We start from the raw sequence: 25862 nt of genomic DNA, 5'->3' as shown, positions 1-25862 counted from the left end.
GTGCATGGTACATAATAGATGCCCAGTAAATATTGAATGAAGAAATGGCTAATGGCTAGAGTTCATGTAGGGAAATCAGCTCTGACTCATAAACTCCAGCAGATACCTGACAATCCCCGAAGAGCAGGAAGTGACCTCATTCCTCCAGGTAAGTGGAACTTAATTCTGCTCACCAATATGCCACTACTTTCTGTCTTCTGGCCAACACCAGAGGTGGGATGAAAACACCCTGCTTACCACTTCTAGGAGGTAAACCATATTTTCTAGGTGTCTTTATTGCTCACAACTATCCTTTTAATCACCTTCCTTCCTCATCAAAGGGTTGGGGACCTAAAACTCATGTTTGTTCCATAAGACCCTATTTTTCAAGCACAGTTGGGCCAATCAGGTTGTCTCTTCAGGGAATTTGGAATTAAGGCCAAGAAAGATATTGATTTTTTTTTTTTTTTTACAGAGACAGAGAGAAGACTCAGAGAGAGGGATAGACAGGGACAGACAGACAGGAATGGAGAGATGAGAAGCATCAATCATTAGTTTTTCGATGTGTTTTGCGACACCTTAGTTGTTCATTGATTGCTTTCTCATATGTGCCTTGACCACGGGCCTTCAGCAGACCGAGTAACCCCTTGCTCGAGCCAGCGACCTTGGGTCCAAGCTGGTAGGCTTTGCTCAAACCAGATGAGCCCACGCTCAAGATGGCAACCTCAGGGTCTCGAACCTGGGTCCTCCTCATCCCAGTCCGACACTCTATCCACTGCGCCACCACCTGGTCAGGCGAAAGATATTGAATTTTTATGCATGGTATAACATACTAAAACAAGCATAAAGAAATAAAAAGGAATAGAAGAATCATTGCTAATACTGAGATATCTGACAGGCAATTTAGGCAAAAGACATTTTAGTTTCTTACTTTACACAATACATCAAAAAAATTAAAAGCTTTTAGAAACAAAAAATATTCAACAAGGACTCATATGCAAAATATATAATGAACAATAACAATAAGTAAAAGACAGATAACCAGTAGAAAAATGGGTGCAGAACTTGAACAGGTCCTTCACAAAAGAGGTTACTCAAAGGGCCAAAAAAAATATGAAAAGGTGTTTTACTTCATTAATCATCAGAAAAATGCAAAATAAAACTATAAAACACCATTATATACAGCAGAATGAAAAAGAATTGACAATAAGAATGTGGAACAACCACATTGTGTGCTCACTTGTTGCTAGTGGCAGTGTCGACTCGTGCAAGCAAACATTGTGCAACTATTTATTATTTGGGAATATTGCTTGGTCTGTGGTGGCATAGTGGATAGAGCCTTGACCTGGAAAGCTGAGGTCTCCAGTTTAAAATCCCAGGCTTGCCTGGTCAAGACACAACGGAAAGCAACTACTAAAAGCTGATGCTTCCCCCTCCCCATCTCCCTCTAAAAGCAATAAATAAAATCTTAAAAAAAAAAAAGAACAGGCAAACCTAATGTCTATTATTAGAACTCAGGCTATTGGTTACCTTTGAGGGGAGTAGTAATTGGCATGAGAAATGGATTCTGAGGATGCTGGTAATGCTCTATTTCTTGATCAGAAACCAGGTAACAGGAGTGTGTTTAGTTTGTGGAAATTTTCATTAAACTGTACAGTTATGATACATGCTCTTTTCATCACTACATATTATACTTCACTAAGGTTTTAAAAAATAATAACTTTTAGGAGGTTAGTTGCCTATCTGCACATAAATCTATTGACAATGTCCTCATTTAAACCCCTATTCTGAGCCAACCCTTTTTTAAGGAGAAGAAAAGGGTAGGTAGGGGTTTAAACAGATCATAGTTGAAGTTAATTGGATCATTGTCACTGGGCATGGGCATTCAGTACTTGGAGCACAAAGGCTTTGCTTGCAGACACCTGGGCCACAACAGTGGACTACTTGCAGACCACTTTAAGTCATGTAGGCCCTCTCAGGCATCCCAGCTCCTGGGACGAAGCCTCTACCTGTGTTAACCATTAAGTCCATTGACCATAACAAAGCCACCATTACTCGAGCTAAAATTTTAACTCTTGAGTTCCCCCTATCATGAGTTTACATAGATAAAGAAATCTAAGTAGTGTTTTTACACAAAGGTGGCTGTGGAATTGGGACAGACTTTAGGCTTTCAATATCCATTAGCTCTCCACCCAGGTTATACTAAATACATTTACAATATATTTTTAAGAATAATGTGTTTAATATGCAACTGTCACTTCAACTATCCTATATAAACATCAATATAGGGAAAAGAGCCTGTGCTTTCTATGCAAACAGCTTCAAGGCAGGTGTCCCAGCCACCCACCCCTCCCCACTCCCTTGCAACCAGGTTGCTACTTTCTAAAAGCTCCCACCTCTAAAAGTGCTGTCTGAATGTGGGTTTGCCTGTTGACTACTGTAATTTAAGCGTAGAAGGTAGAAGCACCCCCTTACATGTCATAAATCTGAAGTCGTTGAGACGTTTGGGTGTGGCAGGACAAAGCCAGTCAGGGCCTCACCCAGTGGCAGCAGCTCAGAACTGTCCCTACTCCTCTGCAGAGCAGTTCTCCATCGACACTAGGAGTCCAGCATTATACACCGGCTTGTTAGTTTCTCTCTACCCCGTCTCTTCCTTTTACAAATCCCATCGGGAATCCCCATCACTCCCCATCCCGCCCAGCACCTAACCCCCCGCTACTGTTCACGCCCACAGAACCCAATCTATCAAGTTTAAACCAGTTCCAGTTCACATCCGAGCCTCCACCCACTTTATCCTAATGGTATTTTTGGCTACTATGCAAATTGGTTAAGCAATCTTTATTTATCATTCAAGAAACAAAGTAAGAGGTGGGGTATAATTGAGCTCATTTGTTGATTTATTCAATAATGTGCCAGCATTGTGCTGCCGCGTTACAGGAAATGGCATAGTTTATTTGTGTAAATTATCAGATTGCATCATTTTCCTACTTAAAACCGTCCAATTCATCCCATTTTAGAATAAAAACCAAACACATGGAAAAAGAAACCTCATTTAAAATTACAACTATTTTTACCTGTTTTTAGTTATGAGAATTACTTTAAAGCTATATAAAAAGGCAAAGGTAATAGAATTGTTAAGTCTCTTAAAATATTTTCCAGTGAGCAAATAGAGCCTTTAATCACACTCTTGTAACTACACACACCAGCAAACTTCCTCGCATTTCAAACTACACTTTTCTTTCCCACAACGCTTCTCTCTACAAGCATCGCGAGAACGCAGATGTCCTTTTGGCCCCACCCTCTCAGTCAGTTTACCCCACCCACTTCCTGCTTGTCGATCTCTTGACGTCAGAAGTGCGCCGAAGCGCGTGGACGGCCGTACTGGGAGCGGAAGTGCTCTCGGCGGAAGTGCGCTGTTTGTTGGCAGGATGGCCAGAGGCAGAGGATTGCTAAGATTGTTGCGAGCACTCTCCAGTTCCATGGCTCAGAGCCAACTCGAGGGCGTGCCCGCCTCCAGGAGCATGCACGCGGGGTGCGGACCTCGAAGGCTCGCCATCGAAGGCAACATTGGTAAGGGCCGGAAAGGGGCTGCCAAGCCTTGGCCTCCGCTGAGCAGGTGCCTGAGAGGCTGGGAAAGGGAGCTGGGCCCGGAACCCGTCCCCGTCTCTCTCCTCCCTTCCTTCTCCAGTCTAATTCGGTCACACTGCTTATTGTGAGCTGCCAGGGCCACTCCCCTCCCAAAGTGCACTGTGGACCTCTTTTTGATTTTTAGAACACCATTCCTCAGTACTCTCCCACAGGGACTTAAAAGCCACGCAGTTCATACATAGAACAAGAATTCAGCTAGCTTGTACGGATAGGTCTAAATGGAAGTGACAGAGAGTTCTCTGTTAAAAAGTAAAAAAAGTAAAAACGGATGCCTTAATTTCTTAGTGCAGTTGTGTGCCATGCAATATTTGGGGCATACACTAAAAAAGAAAAATCATTATCTATAACTGGCTGACCTGTATTTTATCCGGATTCTCTACACTAAGAGAGTTCTTAAACTTCAGTCATTCAGATAACACTTGCACTATTTTTGCCATGTTTCTTTGCTAGTCCCACTATAATTTATTAAAGTTTTTCTTAGAAGAAACTCACTTTTAAAAACTTAAAAACATGTATTAGGTTAAAAACTGTTACAGGAACAAATAGAAACCCGGTATCTTAAATAAAGAGTAATTGAAAATCAGAATGAAAGCAAAACATTCTATTTAATATTACTAAATTCTGACTTGATGCTTTTACTTGCTAAGGTGCTGAGCCCAAAATGGGGATTAGCAGCTTTGAGTGAAGACATACTAGCAGTAAACAGAGTTTCTCATTTTATTCTTTCAACAAATAACCTTTTGAGGCACCATCCACATGCCAGCACTGTTCTTGGCCCTGAGAATACAGCAATGAAGAGAACAAATATTTTTGCTCTCATGGAACTCAAGTAGGAAGAAATTGACAGTGAACAACAAATTAAGCAAAGTAAACCAGATGTTGGGTAGTAATGAGTGTGATGCAGAGAATTCAGGGATGAGGAATTGTGGAGAAAAGTAAGGTAATCAAGACAGTCAAGACTGTGAAGTGGACATTTGAGCAAAAGCCTAAAGAAGGTGAGGAAGTGAACCATGTGGATAACTGGGAGAAGATGCTTTCAGGTAGAGAAAGACCAAGTACAAAGGCTCTGAAGTAGAAAGTGTGTTCAGGGAACAGGAGGGAAGGCATTGTAGCTGGAGTAGAGTGAGCAAGGGGCAGTGGGGAGACATAAGGTCAGACGGTAAGAGCTGGCCAGATTGTATATAGGCTTGTTGCCCATGATATGTTTTTACTCTGATTGAGATGGGAAGCTATTTGAAGGTTTGAGCAGTAAAGTGATAAGATTTGACAAGTTAAAAAAAAAAAGACATAGAGACAGATAACAGGACAGCAGGTCCCAAAAGGAAGGAGGGAGGGGTGGGCAATGACGGACAAGGGGGTGGGGGTGAGGGAATTATATTGAGCAGGACACTTGAATTCATGTTAACACAATAAATTAAAATTAATAAAAAAAATAACTACATTAAAAAAAAAAAACAATCACTGATATGTTGAAGGTAGAAAGTGTCAGGAGGTCATTGCAGTGATGAGTTTTAGTGAGTATTACCAGGTGGTATAAAGCAGGTGGTGAGACGTGATTAAATTCTAGTTACATTTTAAGGTAGGACTAACTAGATTTGTTAAAAGATCGTGGACTGAGATAAAGTTGGGGTCAGTGACCACTCCAATCATTTTGGCTTGAGTAACTTGAAAGATGGAGTTCTGATTTTCTTCAATGGAGGAGAATGGTAAAAAAACAGACTTGTGGCAGGGAGTAGTTTCAAGATTTTGGTTTCAGTCATGTTCAGTTTTTATATGGTTATTAGATATCTAAGTAGAGATGTTGAATAGGTTGTTGGATATTTGAGCCTGGAGTTCAGAGGCTCCCTGGACTAGAGTTAATATGTGTAGATGGTTTTTAAAGCCAGGAATCAATATCTATTGATGGAGAGGACTAAGCCTTGGGGCAAAGAAATTGGGGAGATAGGAAGGAATCAGCAAAAGAAACTTGAGAAGGAATGACCCCTGAAAAAAAACAAAAGAAAGTGATACCCTGGACACCAAGTGAAGAACCGGTTTGGGAGGGAATAATCAACTCTATAATGCTCTTTAATGGGACTCTTTGGTGAACTTGAACAATTTTTATGAGCAATAAAGTTGGGAGTCTGACTGGCATAAGTTCAAGGAGAATGGGAGATAAGGAATTGGAGACAGTAGGTTAAGTCAGTGGTGGGCAAACTGCGGTTCTCGAGTCACATGCGGCTCTTTGGCCTCTTGAGTGTGGCCAGCTTAGGAGTACCCTAATTAAGTTAATAACAGTGTACTTACCTATATAGTTTAAGTTTAAAAAATTTGGCTCTCAAAATAAATTTCAATTGTACTGTTGATATTTGGCTCTGTTGACTTATGAGTTTGCCGAGCACTGGGTGAAGCAACTGTTTTCTTAGAGCAGACATGGGTGGTAACTCACATGAGAAGAGGGCTAGAGATGGTTGTTTTTATTTTTTTCTTTTGTAAGAGAAATTAAATTATATGGAAGAGAGGGAGAAAAATGGTGAAATAGGAGAGGATAGTTGCTGGAGTGATGTTAGTAAGCAAGAAGGAATAAAATCTATAGACCACGTGGAGCAAGGTTGGTCTTAGCTGGGAGCACAGTTTCTAATAATGGGGAGCATGGCAAATAAGTACTGACTTTAGTAGATGTGGTGGAAACTTAGGAAAGGTCTTTTTGGTTGTGTGTGTTTCCTCAATGAAATAGATCATCTAAGAGTGAGTGTGAAGCAAGCGGAAAGGCATGAAGTATTTTGTGAGTGAAAGGGAGAAATATAGGATTGCTGGGTAGCATTAAGGACCCATTGGACTTAGTGGTCATGACTTTAAAGTGAGACCAATCACCATGGCTTGTGTGTGTTTCTTCAGTCAAACCAGAACACTGAGAGGAATGGGAAGGGAGGGTCCGGCTACCTGCCTGATGGTGTTATTCAAAGATGTTTTGTCTTGTACTTTGAGAAACATTCCCCCAATGGAAGCTCTATCCCTAGAGCCCAGAGAGGTACAAATTACTTCACAAAGTAAATACTTTGGACAGGCCATCAGGTGAGGTGTGAGCTGCCTCTCCCAATTTTCCTGCCCTTTGCTTCTTAACCTTTTGAGATCTCTATGATTCTTCCTTGCTTTCTCATGCAAACAGGGTCACCAAGTGTTTACTATGAAGTTGGACTTATGTGTGATACAGCTCCTGTCCTTTAAGGAGCTCACAGCCAGGTGAAAGAGGCAGATTTCTAAACATGGTTTATATACCATATGATGAATGCCATGTCTGGGCATGGAAACATGGAATCTGGGGTAGGAATTTCCCAAGAGGGAGAAGAGCAAAGAGTGTTCCAGGCATTAGGAAGTAACATTTGCCAAAGCAAAGCCTGAAGAAACATGCAGTTTTAACAACAGTGAAGTAGCTGGATGTGCCTGGAGTTTAAAGGGCCTGTGAAAGGATGACAGAACAAGAGGTTGGAAGGGTAGGATTTGCCAGGTGTTGAACAGCCTCATGGACCATGCTGGTAGTTTCTGCTGTAAACAATAGGAGGCTGTGGAAGACTTGAAACCAGTATGTACCATGACCAGATTAATTTTAAAAAGAAAATTGACTAGAATGAGCAAATAGGAAGGAAGGTCCCTGAAGCAGGCACTTACTTTGCGTGTCTTTGCTACAGTACCCATAATGCTTTGCATCCAGTTTGTTGATTGAGTAAATAGAAACAGAGTTTGGAGTAGGTAGACTAATTTTGTGGCTGTTGCAGTAGTTGGAGGAAGGAAAGATGCAGGCCTGCACAGAAGAAATGGAGGGACATAAGTGATGGTTTGAGAGATATTTTGAAAGTAGGATTGATAGGATTTGGTGGCCACTTGGAGGTGAAGGATGAGGAAGCATAGAAGATGACAGGTTTATAGTTTGGATAGTGACTCTGAAAATGGGATGAAAATAAAGGAGAGGAAGTCTGGGTATATAAGATGCCTCTGATACATATAGAGATTGGTTTCTGAAGTGGATTAGAATATGTGCCTGGAGTAAAGAGAGAGAGATAGGAGCTGAGATTTCATATGTGGAAGTTATTAACTTGGGGTAGTTGTTGAAGTCTTGGAAGTGAATGCAGTTGCCTAAGGAAAGTGTGACTAATGAGAAGTCGACTGGATTCTTTAATCTGGCTCTCTCTAGTTTTTTTCCCATTACTCTCCATCTCCCCACACACACTGATGACTCTCTCCAGACCAAATTAGTCACTGCCTCCTCTGAGTGCTCTCATAACATTTTGTACCCACAATTGTTGTAGGACTTGAGTTCTGTAGGTATTGTTTGCACATTCAACATCTTCCCTGGGTAGGCCACCTAATGTCTTGTTCATCTTTGTGTCACCAGCACCTAACCCACTGCCTGACCCATTGTACTTATTCAGTGTTTACCAGATGCTTGAATTCTGTGCTGTGATATCCATATGGACGTCAGTCATTGGTACCCACAAAGGAAATATTTTAAACTGCTAATACAGTCAAATCAAGAGTTATTTCTCGCCCTGACCGGTTGGCTCAGCAGTAGAGCATTGACCTGGCGTGTGGGGGACCCGGGTTCGATTCCCGGCCAGGGCACATAGGAGAAGCGCCCATTTGCTTCTCCATCCCCCTCCCCTCCTTCCTCTTGGTCTCTCTCTTCCCCTCCCCCAGCCAAGGCTCCATTGGAGCAAAGATGGCCCGGGCGCTGGGGATGGCTCCTTGGCCTCTGCCCCAGGCGCTAGAGTGGCTCTGGTCGCTGCAGAGTGACGCCCCGGAGGGGCAGAGCATTGCCCCCTGGTGGGCAGAGCTTCGCCCCCTGGTGGGCGTGCTGGGTGGATCCTGGTCGGGCGCATGCGGGAGTCTGTCTGACTGTCTCTCCCCGTTTCCAGCTTCAGAAAAATACAAAAAAAAAAAAAAAAGTTATTTCTCTAATCACAGTTGGTATCTTTAAACAAATCAGAATTAGAATATCGATTCAGTAAATGTGAACAGGGCAAGATGAATCCGTGTCCTAACTGCAGTTAGATATCTTCAGAGTGGCATTTCTTGTTGTCTTACTGCTCTCAGTCTTGTTATTCTGATCCTGCAGGCGTAGACGGCAGCATGTGTAAGAGGAATGGATCAGTAAAGTAACAACTAATACCATCTATCAGGAGTTGTGAAGCCATACGCCTTGTGTGAACGAAAGTGAAAAGCTTGGTACCTAGAATCCCTTAGGATCTGTAAAATAAAATATCTATCCTATCTTTTTAAGTATATGTATCACTAAGGTGTATATTGCCTTCAAAATCCAGTTATTTTATGATAACAAACCTAAATTGAAGAAAGGAGTGCTATTTGAAATATTGTCAGTGAGTCATCTTAGACTATTCTTACTTTGATTTTAAAGACCCCCACCAGAAAAGAGGAAACTGTTTTATACTTTTACGGTCTAGAGCAGGGGTCCCCAAACTTTTTACACAGGGGGCCAGTTCACTGTCCCTCAGACCATTGGAGGGCCGGACTATAAAAAAAAAACTATGAACAAATCCCTATGCACACTGCACATATCTTATTTTAAAGTAAAAAAACGGGAACAAATATAACATTTAAAATAAAGAACAAGTAAATTTAAATCAACAAACTGACCAGTATTTCAATGGGAACTATGCTCCTCTCACTAACCACCAATGAAAGAGGTGCCCCTTCCGGAAGTGCGGTGGGGGCCGGATAAATGGCCTCAGGGGGCCGCATGTGGCCCATGGGCCGTAGTTTGGGGACCCCTGGTCTAGAGACTTGTACATAAAAGCAATGGAGAGCTTCCCTAATAACGTGTTTCCTCTGGCATTCAAGATTAGTGATTTAAAATCATTTATATGCATCTTTAAATTTTATTGAATGTAAACAATTGGTCAAAGAACTGTAGGGGAATAGAAAGACCTATTTATTCCATGCATTGTAAACTGGAGCTTGTTTCTGTGATTCACCTCATTCCATCCATCCATCTCCATTCTTTGAACCCGGGTAGATACTCAGGGTGTAAAAGGAAAAAGGTCAGTCCGTTCCTTCAAACCGTGAGCTCCTCGTCTAATTGGAGAGAGTGATGAGTCAACAAATAATTATAGTGTAATACCTTGGTAAACCAGAGCAGACAATACTTAACTCTTTCTAGAGGTGAAGGAGCTGGAGACAGTTCAAGGAGAAGGCAACAGTGAAAGGGTGAACCACCTGGTGGGCAAGGTGGGGGAACAGCATTCCAGATCAGCTAGGGTCTCAGGCAGAGTGGGTGAGTTTGGGTTGTACTTAGAAGCTGTGAGGAACTTTTTTTTTTTTTTTTTTGAAATATGGTTTACCAAGAAAATAAAATAAAAAGGAATCAGGGCCAAAGTATGTCAGGTTTCATTTAAGTCGGCTGAATAATTTTTGAAAGTTTTCCCAGAGTACCTATAGGCTCAGAGCCTATGTGATCCTTGGTACTTAGCTTCAGGGTTGGAATATAAATTCCTTGAGGGCAGGATCTCAACCTTTTTGTTATAGTTCCTTACAGTTAGTAGCTACATCTATGGATTGAATGACTGAGTGAATGAATACAGCATCAAATGAAGTTCCTGAAGTAAAGGCCTTCATATTCTTTGAAGAATTTTTGTTTAAAGATAGTTGTTTTGTTTTTTTAGTTTTTCCATTGATTTGAGAGAGAGAGAGAGAGGAAGTGAAGGGGATGAGGGAGAGAGAGAGAAGCATCAGCTTATTCTTTAATTTGTTTGTTCCACTTAGTTTTATACTCATTGATTGCTTCTTATACATGCCCTGTCTGAGAGTAAACCTGTGATCTCTGGCACACTGGGTTGATGCTTTATCCACTGAGCCACTTGGCCAATGTCTAGACAGTTTTATGTTTACTGCTATTTGCTTTTTTTTTAAGATTTTATTTATTCATTTTAGAGAGAGGAGAGAGAGAGAGACAGACAGAGAGAGAAGGGAGGGAGGAGCAGAAAGCATCAACTCCCATATGTACCTTGACCAGGGAAGCCCAGGGTTTCAAACTGGCGACCTCAGTGTTCCAGGTAAATGCTTTTACCCACTGCTACACTGCAGGTCAGGCATGCCATTTGCTTTTTGGTGAAGGTTTCAGAAATGGATTTTTTCCCCATGTTTTTTCATTTTATTTTGGAGAAAAAAATGCTGGAGGTGATGATATATTTAAGATAATCCCATGAATTAACTTTAAAGATTTTATTTATTTATTTTAGAGAAGAGAGAGAAGGGGGAGGAGCAGGAAGCATCAACTCTCATATGTGCCTTAACCAGGCAAGCCCATGGTTTTGAACCAGCGACCTCGGTGTTCCAGGTCGACACTTTATCCTCTGTGCTACCACAGGTTAGGCTGGATTAACTTAAAATAATATATTATTGCATCAAATACTATCTTACTACTGGATTTTAGCATAATGAAGTTATAGCAGGCATTATGGTTTATAGAAAAATTTGTGGGAAGAAAAAACCATGACTTTGGAATAAGATAACCATTAACAATAGAATTCTTTGGTCCAGCTTGTGGAATGACTATCTTCGTGATAATAAAAATCAACATGTTAAAATAATATACTCTAAGAAAGTAGCTCCCACCCTTTTCAAGTCATGGCACATATGATAAAGTATAAGAATAGCCAAGGCTCTGGTGACGGAAGACAACTGGACTTCGGGTGATGGAATGTAGCATAATCAAATGTCAAAATAACCTAGAGATGTTTTCTCTGAACATATGTACCCTGATTTATCAATGTCACCCCATTAAAATTAATTTTAAAAAAATAGCCAAGGCTCTAAGGCAGGGGTCTCAAACTCGCGGCCCGCGGGCCGCATGCAGCCCGCCGAACAATTTTGTGTGACCCGCAGACTAATCCACGAAGTTCAAAATATTTTGGATAAAATTAAGTAAGCCTAGGGGCCTACTTGTATTTTTCATTTCTCTAGCATCCTAGCTAGATATTAGCTTAGTTAACAGCAGTTGTGATGTGAACTACAGTTTCTGGTCGTTTTGTGACACTGAGTAAACTGCATGTACGATTGTGCTTGTTGTACTGATTTTTTTTTGTTTTCAACTGCAGTGAGAAAAGTGTTGCATAACAGTTGCCTTTTGTAGACCTAGTGCGGCCCGCCGAAGGGCTGTGATCTTGCTCTGCGGCCCACATGCTGAGTTGAGTTTGAGACCCCTGCTCTAAGGGAATATTTGATGCTGAGATCTGATACCTCCCAATTTCATGATATTAAAAAGTATGTTGAAAAATAACAGTTGAGCTGGGATGTAACTAAATTGTGATGATGATATAAGAGACTGATGTTCTGGAGAGACTAAATGGAGGGAGGAATTCGTCAGTTTGCCTAGTGTTGCATGAAGAAGAATGGCTTTCTTTCAGTGAACATAAGTATTCTGATCACTAGGAGGAGGCCAGTGTAGCAGTGAAGAACCAGCCAACACCACCAGAAATACTACCAGGAATCCCTGGAAACACTAAAACATTTATCTTAAAAAAAAAAAAAAAAATCGGCCCTGGCCGGTTGGCTCAGTGGTAGAGCATCGGCCTAGCATGCAGGAGTCCCAGGTTCGATTCCCGGCCAGGGCACATAGGAGAAGCGCCCATTTGCTTCTCCACCCCCACCCCCTCCTTCCTCTCTGTCTCTCTCTTCCCCTCCCGCAACCAAGGCTCCATTGGAGCAAAGTTGGCCCAGGTGCTGAGGATGGCTCTGTGGCCTCTGCCTCAGGTGCTAGAATGGCACTGGCTGCAACAGCAATGCCCCAGATGGGCAGAGCGTCACCCCCTTTTGGGCATGCCGGGTGGATCCTGGTCGGGCGCATGCAGAAGTCTGTCTGTCTGACTGCCTCCCCGTTTCCAACTTCAGAAAAATATATATATATAAAAAAATTAAAACCCAAGCAGGAAGAAAAAACTATTACAGTCAGGTATCATAGCACTAAAAAAATGTTATGCTGTGTCTGGTTTTAATATGAACATATAACTTTTAATTATTTTTAAAAAATGATTCCATTATTTTAAATGATTCCATTATTTGAGTGTGCCTGGCACAGCCGAGTTCCATTATAGTGCAATTTAAGAAATACTGCCCTGTGGTAAATGACCCAGGTTCTCTGATTCTTACAGCAACATGGGTGGCACAACTCTTAGGACCTTCCACCATCACTTACTGTCATTCTTTGCTGAAGCCAGCTTCTGATGACTAAACTGGCTTTCCAGAAGCTTTAGAATGGGGGGTGGGGTGCAAGGTGGTGAAATTACCCTGGTGTGATTGTTCCAGTAATTGGAACTGTGTATTTCCCATTACATCTAATTGTGGCCGTTCTGGGTTTTGCGTATTTAAATGGCATGAGTTGGTTTCTCAGAGTCCTGACTGCTCTTGAATGAATTAATAGTATCTGATCTCAGAGGTACCGTTGGCAGTCTCTAACCCACAGGACCCTTTTCTTTCCATATGTAGTAGTTTCTTTTTGTGTGTGAGACAGAGACAGAGTCAGAGAGAGGGACAGATGGGACAGACAGACAGGAAGGGAGAATGACGAGAAGCATCAATTCTTCATTGCTACTCCTTCCTTTCCTTAGTTGTTCATTGATTGCTTTCTCATATGTGCCTTGATGGGGGGTGGGGGCTACAGCAGAGTGAGTGACCCCTTGTTCAAGCCAGCGACCTTGGGCTCAAGCCAGCAACCATGGGGTCATGTGTATAATCGCACACAGAGCAGGCAAGTATCTGATAATAAACAAACTCAACCAGTGTTTAAGTCTTGCTACTCTGTTATCTTTCTACTCCATGACAAACACAGAGGGTTTTATTCCACAGACTACTCTGTTGTTTCAGAATCTATATTTTTAATAAACTACCTCTTGATTTTGATCGGATTGTTCTGGATAGCATTCTCAAAAATAAATATATATCAGGATCACTTGGGGCATACTTTAAAATTGTGCATTCTTGGGGCCCAACCCCAGAGAGTCAGATCCTGTTAGGAAATCAAAATCAAGACACATGAAACAAACTATTAAATGCTAAATATATCATAAGTTAATAAATATTGTTTGATTCAGCTGTCCAGTATGGTAGGAATTTGGTGCTAGTTAGAGAAGTCCTGAACTTACGGAATAGGTGGGACCATAGACTTGATGGGGGAGAGGATTTAGACACAGGCCTAGAAGAGCCAGGGAAGGTGTTTATTCAGTGTAGTGTGGGAAGAGCAGAGGCTGAGCAGATGTGCAGAGGCACTCATAAGTTGGGTGGAGGTGGGAATGAAAGATGAGCATGACTGTACAAAATGCATAGATTCATGTTGTTTGTTATTACCCTGTGTGTTCAGAGAGAAGTTGGAATGGTGTGTAATAAATGTCACATATTGAATGTGTGGGCTCTTCTGCTGAGACATCTCTTCACTCTTGATCAGTAACCATGAGTGGCTGATAAAATTGACTGGAAGCATGCCTTCCTACCTTCTCTCAGTTCCATTTGGATTTTTCCTGACAGTAGAACTCACTTGAAAAAGATCAGTAGAGGAGATTGAGTTCTAAAAGGACTCTTAAGGTTTATTTTTTATTTTTAACAAATGTGGGTTTCAGAGGAAGTGAAATTAATGATGTATTAAGTGTTTTATTCATTCAATCAGGTCAGTAGGCTGGGCTTTGGTTCCTGCCCTGGAGGAGCCTCATTTTCTACCTGGAAAAATGCAGTTACAATGGTGGAAATGGAGTCTTACCCAGAATGCCAGGCCATGTACAAAGGAGGATTAGCTGATTGAGTTTAGAGGTGTTGGGGTCTGGAAAGGCTTCATGCAGGAGACATATCAAAGCAGATTCTTAAAGATGATTTGGAGTTGGCCAGCTGAGGAGAAGAAGTCTACCAGGAAATGGGAAAGCATATATACAGACTCATTTGCAGCAAAGAACATGGCATGATTGGAGTTGCAAGGCGATTGGTCCAGAAGGAGCTCAGGATGCCTGAAGGGAAGCCGAGGCCAGAGAGGTGTATGCAGGGACTAGATCGTGATGTGTCTCATAGGCCATGCTAAAGGGTTGGTTTTTGTCATGAAGGCAATACAGAGCTGTCAGAGAGCTTGAAATAATGTTATTTTGTGTTCACCATGGCTACAGTATGAACGATGGATTGAAGAAGGCAAGGCCAGAGTTGAAGAGGCAAGAGATGGTTAGAGCCTGGTGTTGAGCAAGAATTTAGAATAGAAAGAAAAGGACAGATGGGGGAAATTTAAAAGGCAGGTACAAAAACACTGGTGGCCACTTGAGGTTTGGCAGAGGAGGAAGTTCTGACAGTGAGTGGATGGTGCCTTGCAGTGTGGGATACAGAAATAAGTCAGTTTGGTGGAGAAGATGAGTTCATTTAGGGAACATATTGACTTTGAGGTGTTTGTAGGACGTCCAAGTAGAACTATCTGGGGTGCTCTTGGATAGTAAAGCCTGGAGCTCAGGAAGATATGGGCCTTGCATTAGTGTGAATGGGAAAAGATAACTTTTTGTTTTAATTGATTTTAGTGAGGGAGAAATGGAGAGACAGGAACATTGAACAGTGCCCTGATTGGGGATCGAACCCGCAACCTCTGTGCTTCGGTACAATACCCTAACCATAAAGCCATCCAGGCAGGGTGGGAAAAGATAACTTGACTGTTGTGGTACTAGGTTGATTTAATCTTCAAAGCATTTCTCAAAGCGTCCGCTATTTTCTATGCCTGTCCCATCACTTTGGTTCAAGCTACTATTACCTTCTAACTTGTCTGCCTACTTCCACCTCAGTCCATTCTTATACACAGCTTGCAGAGTCACCTTTTGAAAATGAGATGAAAATTTGTCATTTCCCTGCTTAAAATCCATCATCAATGACTTCCCATTTTCCTTAGAATAGATTCAGATGTTATACTATGTCTGCAAGGCCTTGCAAGACCTTGCCCCAGCCTGCCTGCCTCCCTCTCCAACACATCTTGACTCACACCTCTTCCTCCCTTGACCATATTGTAGCTGCATGGCTTCTTCAAGGCTACACATAGACTATCTGTCTTACTGTGTGCCTAGTTCTTTCTCTTTTCCAACCTTTGTTCATGCTGCTCTCTGCCCAGATGATCATTCCTCTACCTTAGCCTGGCTAACTCCCTATTTTTCGGTTTTACCTCACATATTTTTTCAGAATAAGCTTCCCTGATCTCCTGAGCTATGTTAGAGCCATCCTGCATTTTTCTTTTACAGCACTTAACACAATTTGTTATTAGTTCCTTGTTTATGTTTAGTAATTATCTCCATACAAGCTCTGTGAGGGTAAAGAACACCCTGTGTCTGTTTATCACTGTACCCCCAGTGTTAGTCCTGAGCATTGGTCAGATTTGTTGAATGAGTGAGGGTCATAATCTATTTTGGAAAATTTGCAATTTTCACATGTCACAGAATAAATAGGACTATGATTCAAGCTTTACAACTTCTATGGCTAATTTCATCTACTTTTGACAGTCTAATACATTTTTTCAAAGGTTTTATTTATTGATTTGAGAGAAAGAGAGAGAGAGAGAAGGGGAGGGGGAGGAATAGGAAGCATCAACTCACAGTAGTTGCTTCTCCTATATGCCTTGACCAGGCAAGCCCAGTGCCTCGAACCAGTGACCTCAGGATTCCAGGTTGATGCTTTATCCACTGCACCAACACAGGTCAGGGAACAGTCTGTTACATTTTTTAACTGCTTTTAAATATTCTTTGCCTCTGGGAGGTTGGGACATTAGAATTTCAAATCAAATGTTAGAGGTATTTTTCCTTCCTGTTGCCTATGTTCATTATGGTTAGCATGGCCTGACTCTCTGGCTGTTGCTGAGTTTTGAATTTGGAAAAACTGGCAATTGTTCCCTTGAGTTAGGCAGAATTTAATAACCACCTTTTCCTTCAGCCCTGATTTGGGAAAGTGTCCCAATACATGCTGTTTGCATTGCAGCTGTGGGAAAGACTACCTTTGTGAAGTTACTAACGAAAACTTACCCAGAGTGGCACATAGCTACAGAACCTATAGCAACATGGCAGAATGTCCCGGCTGCTGGCACACAAAAAGTAAGTTTTCAGTTGTGGCGGGTAGTTGGCAGACATGGGTGAGTAAAATAATTGTAATAATCTAATTTGCTCTGAGTAGGTAAAGTAGCCCAATTTGAGTCTCCTTTTTAAAAATACCTTTATTCCAGAAAGCAGACCACGTATACCAGAGAGGATATGACTTGTTTGAATATGTTTAGTTTTGATTTTGGTTTTTACATGTCTACATAAGTGACTGCTTCTGCTCTGTGGTTTCCCAAAGCATGTCCAGTCATTCTGGCTTTGAAGATTAATTTTGTCATTCCTTCCCTTAAGTATATTACTGAAGCTGACCATCAGGATTAATAGTTAATTATAGTGATTTTAGCTAATTTATGAAGTGTTAAAAATTAGAATGGACTTTAGAGAGCACCTTGTCACATTTTGAGTCAATGCAGATAAAACTAACATTTATAAAGTATGTACTGTGTACCAGGCACTGTACCATGCCAAGCACTTTATGTTCCATTTCTGCCTTGGGCTTAGGCCCCAGTGTCAGGTGTACTGCTTTGGGAAATACTGTAGTATTGGTTTCAACCAGCCACATCAGTGTGAGTAAGCAAATACCAGTTTGGACATGAACTCTAGAGGTAGCTGAGGGAGTGGCAGCAGCATGCCTCAGTTGCCACAGACTCCTCCTGCAGCCAATGGAGCATTCACTGAGTGGCTCCTTATGGTTCTTAACAACTAATTGTTACAAAGGTCTTGTATGAACCACTTTACATACCTGTGACTCTGAGTCACTGGTTCAAGTTTTGCCTCTTAAGCCTTTTAACTTTTCCACATGGCAACCTTTCATATAATTGAAGGTGATGATTGGCCTGCTCTTTTTCCCCCTCAAGTCTTTTCTCTTTCAAGCCAAACACCATTTTCCTTCAGACTATTCTTCATTCTGAAGTAACATTGTCCAGGAGATGAGCTCCAGTTTGGTAGTTTTCCACTTAGAAATTACTAAGAGAGGTTCTAAGAGCTGAATAGGACATTCTAGATGTAATTTAAGTGGTCCATAATACTATAGAACTTGTTCTGGGTGTCATTTTCCATTACTCCAACACTGAATTGTGCTACTATTTTTGTGCCTGCCATGCTCATTGAGAATATTTGTTTTTTAAATTGTCTTTTTAGATATATACATTGTGTATAGGTATTTGTGAAGTTAACTTTCCCATTTAGAAAATAAATAAATAATGTTTGTTTTTGAGAGTATGCCAAGGGTCAACAATTGTGGGAATTTAAAAATATGTCCACATATTGTTTGATACTCTTTCCTTCAAGAGATGAACCTTAATTCTCTCCTTTAGTGTGGGCTAGATTTGATAACTTGCTTATAATGACTAGACTGCAGTGTGAATAACAAGAGTATGACTTTCTACTGTCGACCGTAAGAGACATTATATCTTTAGTCTTGTTCTGTCTGGGTCCCTTTTGGCTCTGGGGATGCCAGCTACTGTGTCATGAAAGCATGCCCTCCTGTGAAGAGGCCCACCCAGGAAGGATCTGAGTCTTGACAACAGCCATGTGAGTGAGTCTTCTAGGAAGAGGATCCCTCAGTCTCAATCAAGTCTTCAGATGACTTGGAGCCTCAGCAAACATCCTGACTGAAACCTCATGAGAAAGCCCAAGGCAGAACCACGCAGCTAGGTTGGGTCTCAAATTCCTTGCCCACAGAAACTGAGATAATGAATGTTTTTGTTTAAGTCACTAAATTTTGGCACAATTTGTTATGCTGCAATAATAACTAATACTCCCATAATCCCATTATCCATAGGTAAAATTAATATTTTATCCTTTTAGTTTTTTTCTGCAGTGTGTTTATAGACACATAAATGTATAAAACATATATACATTTACTTTTTTAAAACAAAAATTTTGGTTATTACTTGTTTGTCACTTTATATACAAGATCTTCCTTTCACAGTAATTTCATTTTAGTGGTGGCAGTATACTGTATATTGTGATATACTATCATTTAGTTGTCCAGTCTTTTAAAAAATATTTAGTTTTCTAATTTCTCTATAATGTTACAGTGATGAATATCCTTTCAGCTACATCTCTATTCTTTTTAATAGCTAAATATTTTGCCCCTTTGTATTTTCTTAGGGTAATCTGGAACTGGAATTTTGATGTATAAAACTGCATTTTGTTGACACTGTTGTTATAATTTCCAAATTTTCCTTCAGAAAAGTTGTACCAAATTTTTTATACTTTCAGCAATACTGAATATTCTTTTTTATCCTTGCTAATGGAAGTGGCAAGAAAATGATGTGTTGTATATTTTACATTTCTTTGATTACCAGTGAACTGAACATCTTTCTGTTTATCGACCCTTTATTTACTAGTATTCTATAGTGAATTTCCTATTCAAACCTCTTGGGTTTTTTGTCGTTTTTCTATCGAGATCTTTACATTTTTATAATGGCTTCATAAAAAGTTATCTATCTTTCCTCTTTGTCATATGCTGCTGATACTTTGCCCAGGTTGTCATTTTTTAATCTTTATGATATATTCTGCAAAATAATACTTATAAATTTTTATGCACTCAAATCTTTTCTTCATAGTTGCTGTCTTTGATGTTAAAGTTTAAAAAGACCTCTTTACAAACCAGGATTATAAAACATGTACCTACATTTCTTTCTCTTGCTTTTATAGTTTTACTCTTTATGTTTATTTTGAAAATTATAGGAGTCTAGGGAATGCCCTTTTACTTGCTACATGGGATGCTGCTTGATTCATGATTGCTAATAAAGGCAATTAGATCTTCATAAAACAAAAGTTACAGGAGTCTGATTTTCCCCAAATAGTTATTTACTTGTTCCAGTAATATTCTTGTTTAGTTTATGCCTAGTAGTTGTACATTTTGTTGTTATTGTGTCTGGGAGCTGTTTCCCATCATCTTTTTTAACTGGTTATTGCTATTTTTATTTATTTATATTTTAAATTAATTAAATGTATTGGGGTGACATTAGTTCATAAGATTATATAGGTTTCAAGTGTGCATTTCCATGATACGTGATCTGTACATTGTATTGTGTGCCCACCACCCTAAGTCAAATCATCTTTCATCACCATATGTTTGGCCTCTTTATCCTTTACCTCCCCTCCACTCCTTCCCTCTGGTAACCACCATACTGTTGTCTGAGTCTATGAGTTTCAGTTCTATATTCCACATATGAGTGAAATCATATGGTTCGTAGCTTTTTCTGACTGATTGACTTTGCTTAGCACAACACTTTCAAGATCCATCCATGTTGTCACAAATGGGAGTATTTCATCTTTTCTTATGGCTAAGTAGTATTCCATTATATAAAGAGAGACCTTATCATCTTTATCCACTCATCTCTCAAAAGACACTTTGGTGGTTTCCATGTCTTGGCCACTGTGAATAATACTGCAATTAACATAGGGGTACATATATTTTTGTGAATAAATGTTTTCACAATTTCAGGTAGATACCCAGAAGAGGGATTGCTGGATCATATGGTAACTCTAGTCTTCATTTTTGAGACACCTTCATACTGTTTTCCATATTAGCTGTACCAGTTTACATTTCCACCAGCAGAGAATGAGGGTTCCTTTTTCTCCACAACCTCTCCAAAGCTTATTACTTTTCTTACTGATAATAGCCATTCTAACGGGTATGAGGTGGTATCTCATTGTAGTTTTGATTTGCATTTTCTGTAATGGCTTGTGAAGTTAAGTTAAGCATCTTTTCATGTATCTGTTGACCATTTGTATGTCTTGGGAGAGGTGTCTGTTCAGCTCCTCTGCCAATTTGGATTGTTTGTTTTCTTGGTCTTGAGTTGAATTAGGTCTTTATGTACTTTGGATATTAAACCCTTGTCAGAGCTATTGCTTGCAAATATCTTCTCCAATTTCGTTGTTGCCTTTTTGTTTTGTTGTCTGTTTCTTTTGCTATGCAGAAGCGTTTTAGTTTGATTTAATCTCATTTGTTTATTTTTGCCTTTACTTCCCTTGCCTTTAAGGTCAAATTTGTAAAATCTTTTCTAAGACCAAGGTTCATAAGTTTAGTACCTGTGTTTTCTTCTATGTAATTTTTTGTTTCAGATCTTATATTTATGATTTTGATCCATTTTGAATTAATTTTTGTACATGGGGACCAACTGTAGTCTAGTTTCATTCTTTTGCATGTGGCTTTCCAATTTTCCCAGCACCATTTACTGAAGAGGCTTTCTTTTCTCCATTGTATGTTTTTGGCTCTTTCATCAAAAATTATTTGCCCATATACATATGGTTTTATTTCTGTTGCATTCCTATATACTAACAATAAATTTCAGAAAAAGAAATGAAAAAACAATTCCTTTTGCAATTGCAACAAAAAGAATAAAATACCTAGGAATAGCCTGACCAGGTGGTGGCGCAGTGGATAGAGCGTCGGACTGGGATGCGGAAGGATTCAGTTTCGAGACCCCGAGGTCGCCAGCTTGAGCGCGGGCTCATCTGGCTTGAGCAAAGAGCTCACCAGCTTAGACCCAAGGTCGCTGGCTCCAGCAAGGGGTTACTCAGTCTGCTGAAGGCCCGCGGTCAAGGCACACGTGAGAAAGCAATCAATGAACAACTAAGGTGTCGCAACGCGCAACGAGAAACTGATGATTGATGCTTCTCATCTCTCTCCGTTCCTGTCTGTCTGTCCCTGTCTATCTCTGCCTCTGTAAAAAAAACAACAACAAAACAAAAAAAAAAACCTAGGAATAAACTTGGCCTATATTTTGAAAATTACAAAGCATTATTAAAAGATTTAAAAAGACAGTGAAGTGACCTGTGGTGGCACAGTGGATAAAGCGTGGACTTGGAAATGCTGAGGTCGCCGGTTCGAAACCCTGGGCTTGCCTGGTCAAGGCACATATGGGAGTTGATGCTTCCAGCTCCTCCCCCCTTCTCTCTCTCTGTCTCTCCCTCTCCTCTCTAAAATGAATAAATAAATAAATAAATAAAAAATTTAAAAGACAGTGAAATGGATTTTTTTATGTTAATGGACTTGAAGAGTCAACATAATTAAAATGTTCATATTACCCAAAGCAATGTACATATTTAATGCAGTCCCCATCAAAATCCTGATGTCATTTTTTGAAAGAAATAGAATAAAAAATCATCAGATTCGTATGGAACCACAAAAGACCCCAAAACCAAAGCAATCCTCAGAAAAAAGAATGAAGCCAGAAATATCACACTACTTGACTTCAACTTATACTACAGAGCAGTGATAATCAAAAAAGCGTGGTATAGGCAAAAAAACAGACACACAGACCAATGGAACAGAATTGGTTATTGCTTTTTTTTTTTTTTTTTTTTTTTTTTTCATTTTTCTGAAGCTGGAAACAGGGAGAGACAGTCAGACAGACTCCCGCATGTGCCCAACCGGGATCCACCCAGCACGCCCACCATGGGCGATGCTCTGCCCACCAGGGGGCGATGCTCTGCCCATCCTGGGTGTCGCCATGTTGCGACCAGAGCCACTCTAGCGCCTGAGGCAGAGGCCACAGAGCCATCCCCAGCGCCCGGGCCATTCTTGCTCCAATGGAGCCTTGGCTGCGGGAGGGGAAGAGAGAGACAGAGAGGAAGGAGAGGAGGGGGAGGGGTGGAGAAGCAAATGAGCGCCTCTCCTGTGTGCTCTGGCCGGGAATTGAACCCGGGACTCCTGCACGCCAGGCCGACGCTCTACCGCTGAGCCAACCGGCCAGGGCCGGGTTTTTTCTTTTTAAATCTTTTAGTCATAGATATGATAATGGTGCAATTTTTATTTTGGGGGAGTTATTGGACAACTTTTTATTTCTCAATTATTATTCAGGGTTTTTTTTAACCTTCTTGAGTCAATTTTGTTTGCTTAGAAAACGCCTTGTATTGAAGATTTTCACACTTAATAGGTAAAATTAATACTTTAAATAAATAGGTAAGTTTATACTTTAAACTCTTCTGTAGCTAGAATTACTTTTATCAGATGTTACTTATTTGAATATTTTTTGAGGGATAGATTCCATAGCTTGATGTGTATTTGTTCTTTTCTAAAAGACCTAATTAATGGATTTTTAAAAAATTCTACATGGGCTTGCAATATTTCTGCCTTTAAATTTATTCATTTCCTTCTCAGAATTTCTTTGCATTTTTAAAGTGCTGTAGTTTGAATGATTAGTTTGTGTACTTTTTGCAATTGCAACTGAAAATTCTTTTTATGGGGTAGACTTTGGCCCTGTCTTCTAGATTTTGGCGTGTAAGATTTAATTGAAATTTCTAGAGTTTATAATTGTAGTTTTGATTTATTTTTTCCCAAGAATTACTGTAAAAGTATTTTACATTTTCTGAGTAGATTTTGTATGAGCATTATTTTGCTATTCTCATTTGTTATGGTTAGATAATATGGCTTATATACAATAGTTTCTAATTGAGGGAACTTACTGAGGTTTTCTTTATGGCTTATGTTTGATCAGTTTTTATGTATAATCAGTTTTTTTTGTTTTGTTTTGTTGGGTTTTTTTTGTATTTTTCTGAAGCTGGAAACGGGGAGAGACAGTCAGACAGACTCCCGCATGCGCCCGACCGGGATCCACCTGGCATGCCCACCAGGGGGCAACACTCTGCCCACCAGGGGGCGATGCTCTGCTCCTCCGGGGCGTAGCTCTGTTGCGACCAGAGCCATTCTAGCGCCTGGGGCAGAGGCCAAGGAGCCATCCCCAGCGCCCGGGCCATCTTTGTTCCAATGGAGCCTCGGCTGCGGGAGGGGAAGAGAGAGACAGAGAGGAAGGAGAGGGGGAGGGGTGGGGAAGCAGATGGGCGCCTCTCCTGTGTGCCCTGGCCGGGAATCGAACCCGGGACTTCCGCACGCCAGGCCGACGCTCTACCACTGAGCCAAACGGCCAGGGCCCCACAATCAGTTTTTATGTATGGTTAATTTTTGTAAATGTGCCATAGACTTGTAAGAAGAATATGTATTATCTGTAAGGTATAGAGTTTGAGCCTCAGCTGTGTGTGTGTGTGTGTGTGTGTGTGTGTGTGTGTGTGTGTGTGTGTTTAATTTAGTGAGAGGAGGGGGGCAGAGGCAGACTCCTGCATGTGCCCCTACCGGGGTCCACCCGGCAAGCCCACTAGAGGGTGATGCTCTACCCATCTGGGGCTCCTGCTCTATTGCAACTGGAGCCATTTTTTTAGTGCCTGAGGTGGAGGCCATGGAGGCATCCTCAGTGCCCAGGGTCAACTTGCTCCATAGAGCCATGGCTGCAGGAGGGGAGGAAAAGAGAGAAAGAGGGAAAGAAGCAAGAGGGGGAGGGGTAGAGGAGCAGATGGGTGCTTCTCCTATGTGCCCTGTTCAGCAATCGAATCCAGGACATCCATGCACTGGGCTGACACTCTACCACAGAGCCACTGGCCAGGGCCATAGCTATATACTTTTTTAATTGATTTTTTTTTTTTAGAGGAAAGGAGGAGAGAGAGGGAGAGAGGGAGGGAGATTTGTTGTCCCACTTATTTACGCATGCATTTGTTGATTTTTGTTTTACGCCCCCTGACTGGGGATCAAACCCACAACTTTGGCATATTGGGACAATGGTCTAACCACTGAGATACCTGGCCAGGGCAGGTATGAAGTTTGATGCGACATACTTTATAAATTCTAAGATGCCATTAGTCATAAGACACAATGAATATAATAATTCTTCTATGGAATAATTAGAATATCTGAGTTTAATTTAGTGAACATTGTAAGATATATCCCAGTTTCAGATATGTGGAAGAAAATGATTCCGAGTTTTATTCTCCAAGTTCTCATTTTTGGGGTCTACTTTTTATACTAAATTCTAAGAGAAATATATTATTTAAAATTTTATGCTTTTATTTATTTTTTTCATTTATCCTTATATTTTTGTCTTTTCCCTGTATTTATATATTTCAATGCTTTGTTATTTCGTGTATAAAGTTTTATGACTTCTGTGTGGAGTCTTTATTGGTTTATTAGTATTTAAAAAAAAAACACCTCTTCTAGCATTTAAGAATTTTTTCTTAGCACAGTCTTACCGCATCTGCTTTCTTTTCATTTGCATCTTCTTGGTCGATTTATCTGTCCTTTTGTCTGCAAGCAGTCTGTAGTCTTGTGTTAGGTTTATCTGTCTTTCATGTTTATAAACAATTTTTTTTTTTTACCCAGTCTTAAAATTTGCATTTCTTGGAAATTTTTCTCTTTTATTATGATTATGTTTAATTTATTTCTGCCATGTTATTTTGTGCTTTTATCTCCATGTTTTCTTTCTGCTCTAATTGATGCTTGCTTTTGTTTTTATCCCCTTCACTCATATGGCAGAGTTATTGTTTTTATTCTAAATTTTAAAAATATACACATTTAAACCTATCTATCAATGTTAATAGAGTCTCTATGAAAGAAAATTCTACTTTTTTATAACCATTTGCTCCAGACCATCTCCCTCAAATATTGAAATCAGCTAAGATTTTAAAGCTCTAGAATGTTTTCACATAAAATTTCTTTTTTTTTTTTTTTTTGTATTTTCCGAAGCTGGAAACAGGGAGAGACAGTCAGACAGACTCCCGCATGCGCCCGACCGGGATCCACCCGGCACGCCCACCAGGGGGCGACGCTCTGCCCACCAGGGGGCGATGCTCTGCCCCTCTGGGGCGTTGCTCTGTTGCGACCAGAGCCACACACTAGAGGCCAAAGAGCCATCCCCAGCGCCCGGGCCATCTTTGCTCCAATGGAGCCTCGCTTCGGGAGGAGAAGAGAGAGACAGAGAGGAAGGAGAGGGGGAGGGGTGGAGAAGCAGATGGGCGCTTCTCCTGTGTGCCCTGGCCGGGAATCGAACCCGGGACTTCTGCACGCCAGGCCGACGCTCTACCACTGAGCCAACTGGCCAGGGCTTAAAATTTCTTTTTTAATAGTAGAAATTGGCATTAAACTTTATAACCACATTAACAGTAGTTACTATATATTTAGGTCTGTTCTCATGGTTGATCATTGACCACTGTTTTCTCATCACATTCTCCTTTTTTTTTTTTCACAGAGTCAGAGAGAAGGACAGACAGGGACACAGACACGAAAGTAGAGAGATGAGAAGTATCAAGTCCTCGTTGCAGCACCTTAGTTCATTGATTGCTTTCTCATATGTGCCTTGACCCCAGGGG

The 25862-nt window shown here is 40.7% G+C and overlaps 1 protein-coding gene across 2 annotated transcripts in view; it reads left to right on the top strand.

Moving 5' to 3' along the window:
- Positions 1-3369: 3369 nt before the first annotated feature.
- Positions 3370-25862, top strand: part of DGUOK (deoxyguanosine kinase) — a 41843-nt gene continuing 19350 nt past the window's right edge. The window contains exons 1-2 of one of the 2 annotated variants that reach the window (XM_066377989.1): positions 3370-3549; positions 16594-16706. In XM_066377989.1, the coding sequence (XP_066234086.1) occupies positions 3408-3549; positions 16594-16706 (255 nt within the window). In that variant the 5' untranslated portion in view covers positions 3370-3407. The remainder of the gene's footprint in view (positions 3550-16593; positions 16707-25862) is intronic. The other variant, XM_066377988.1, reaches the window with a different exon arrangement.

This window comes from Saccopteryx leptura, chromosome 3, assembly GCF_036850995.1.
Source record: "Saccopteryx leptura isolate mSacLep1 chromosome 3, mSacLep1_pri_phased_curated, whole genome shotgun sequence".
Lineage (NCBI taxonomy): Eukaryota > Metazoa > Chordata > Mammalia > Chiroptera > Emballonuridae > Saccopteryx > Saccopteryx leptura.
This window is presented reverse-complemented; position numbering and strand designations above follow the sequence as displayed.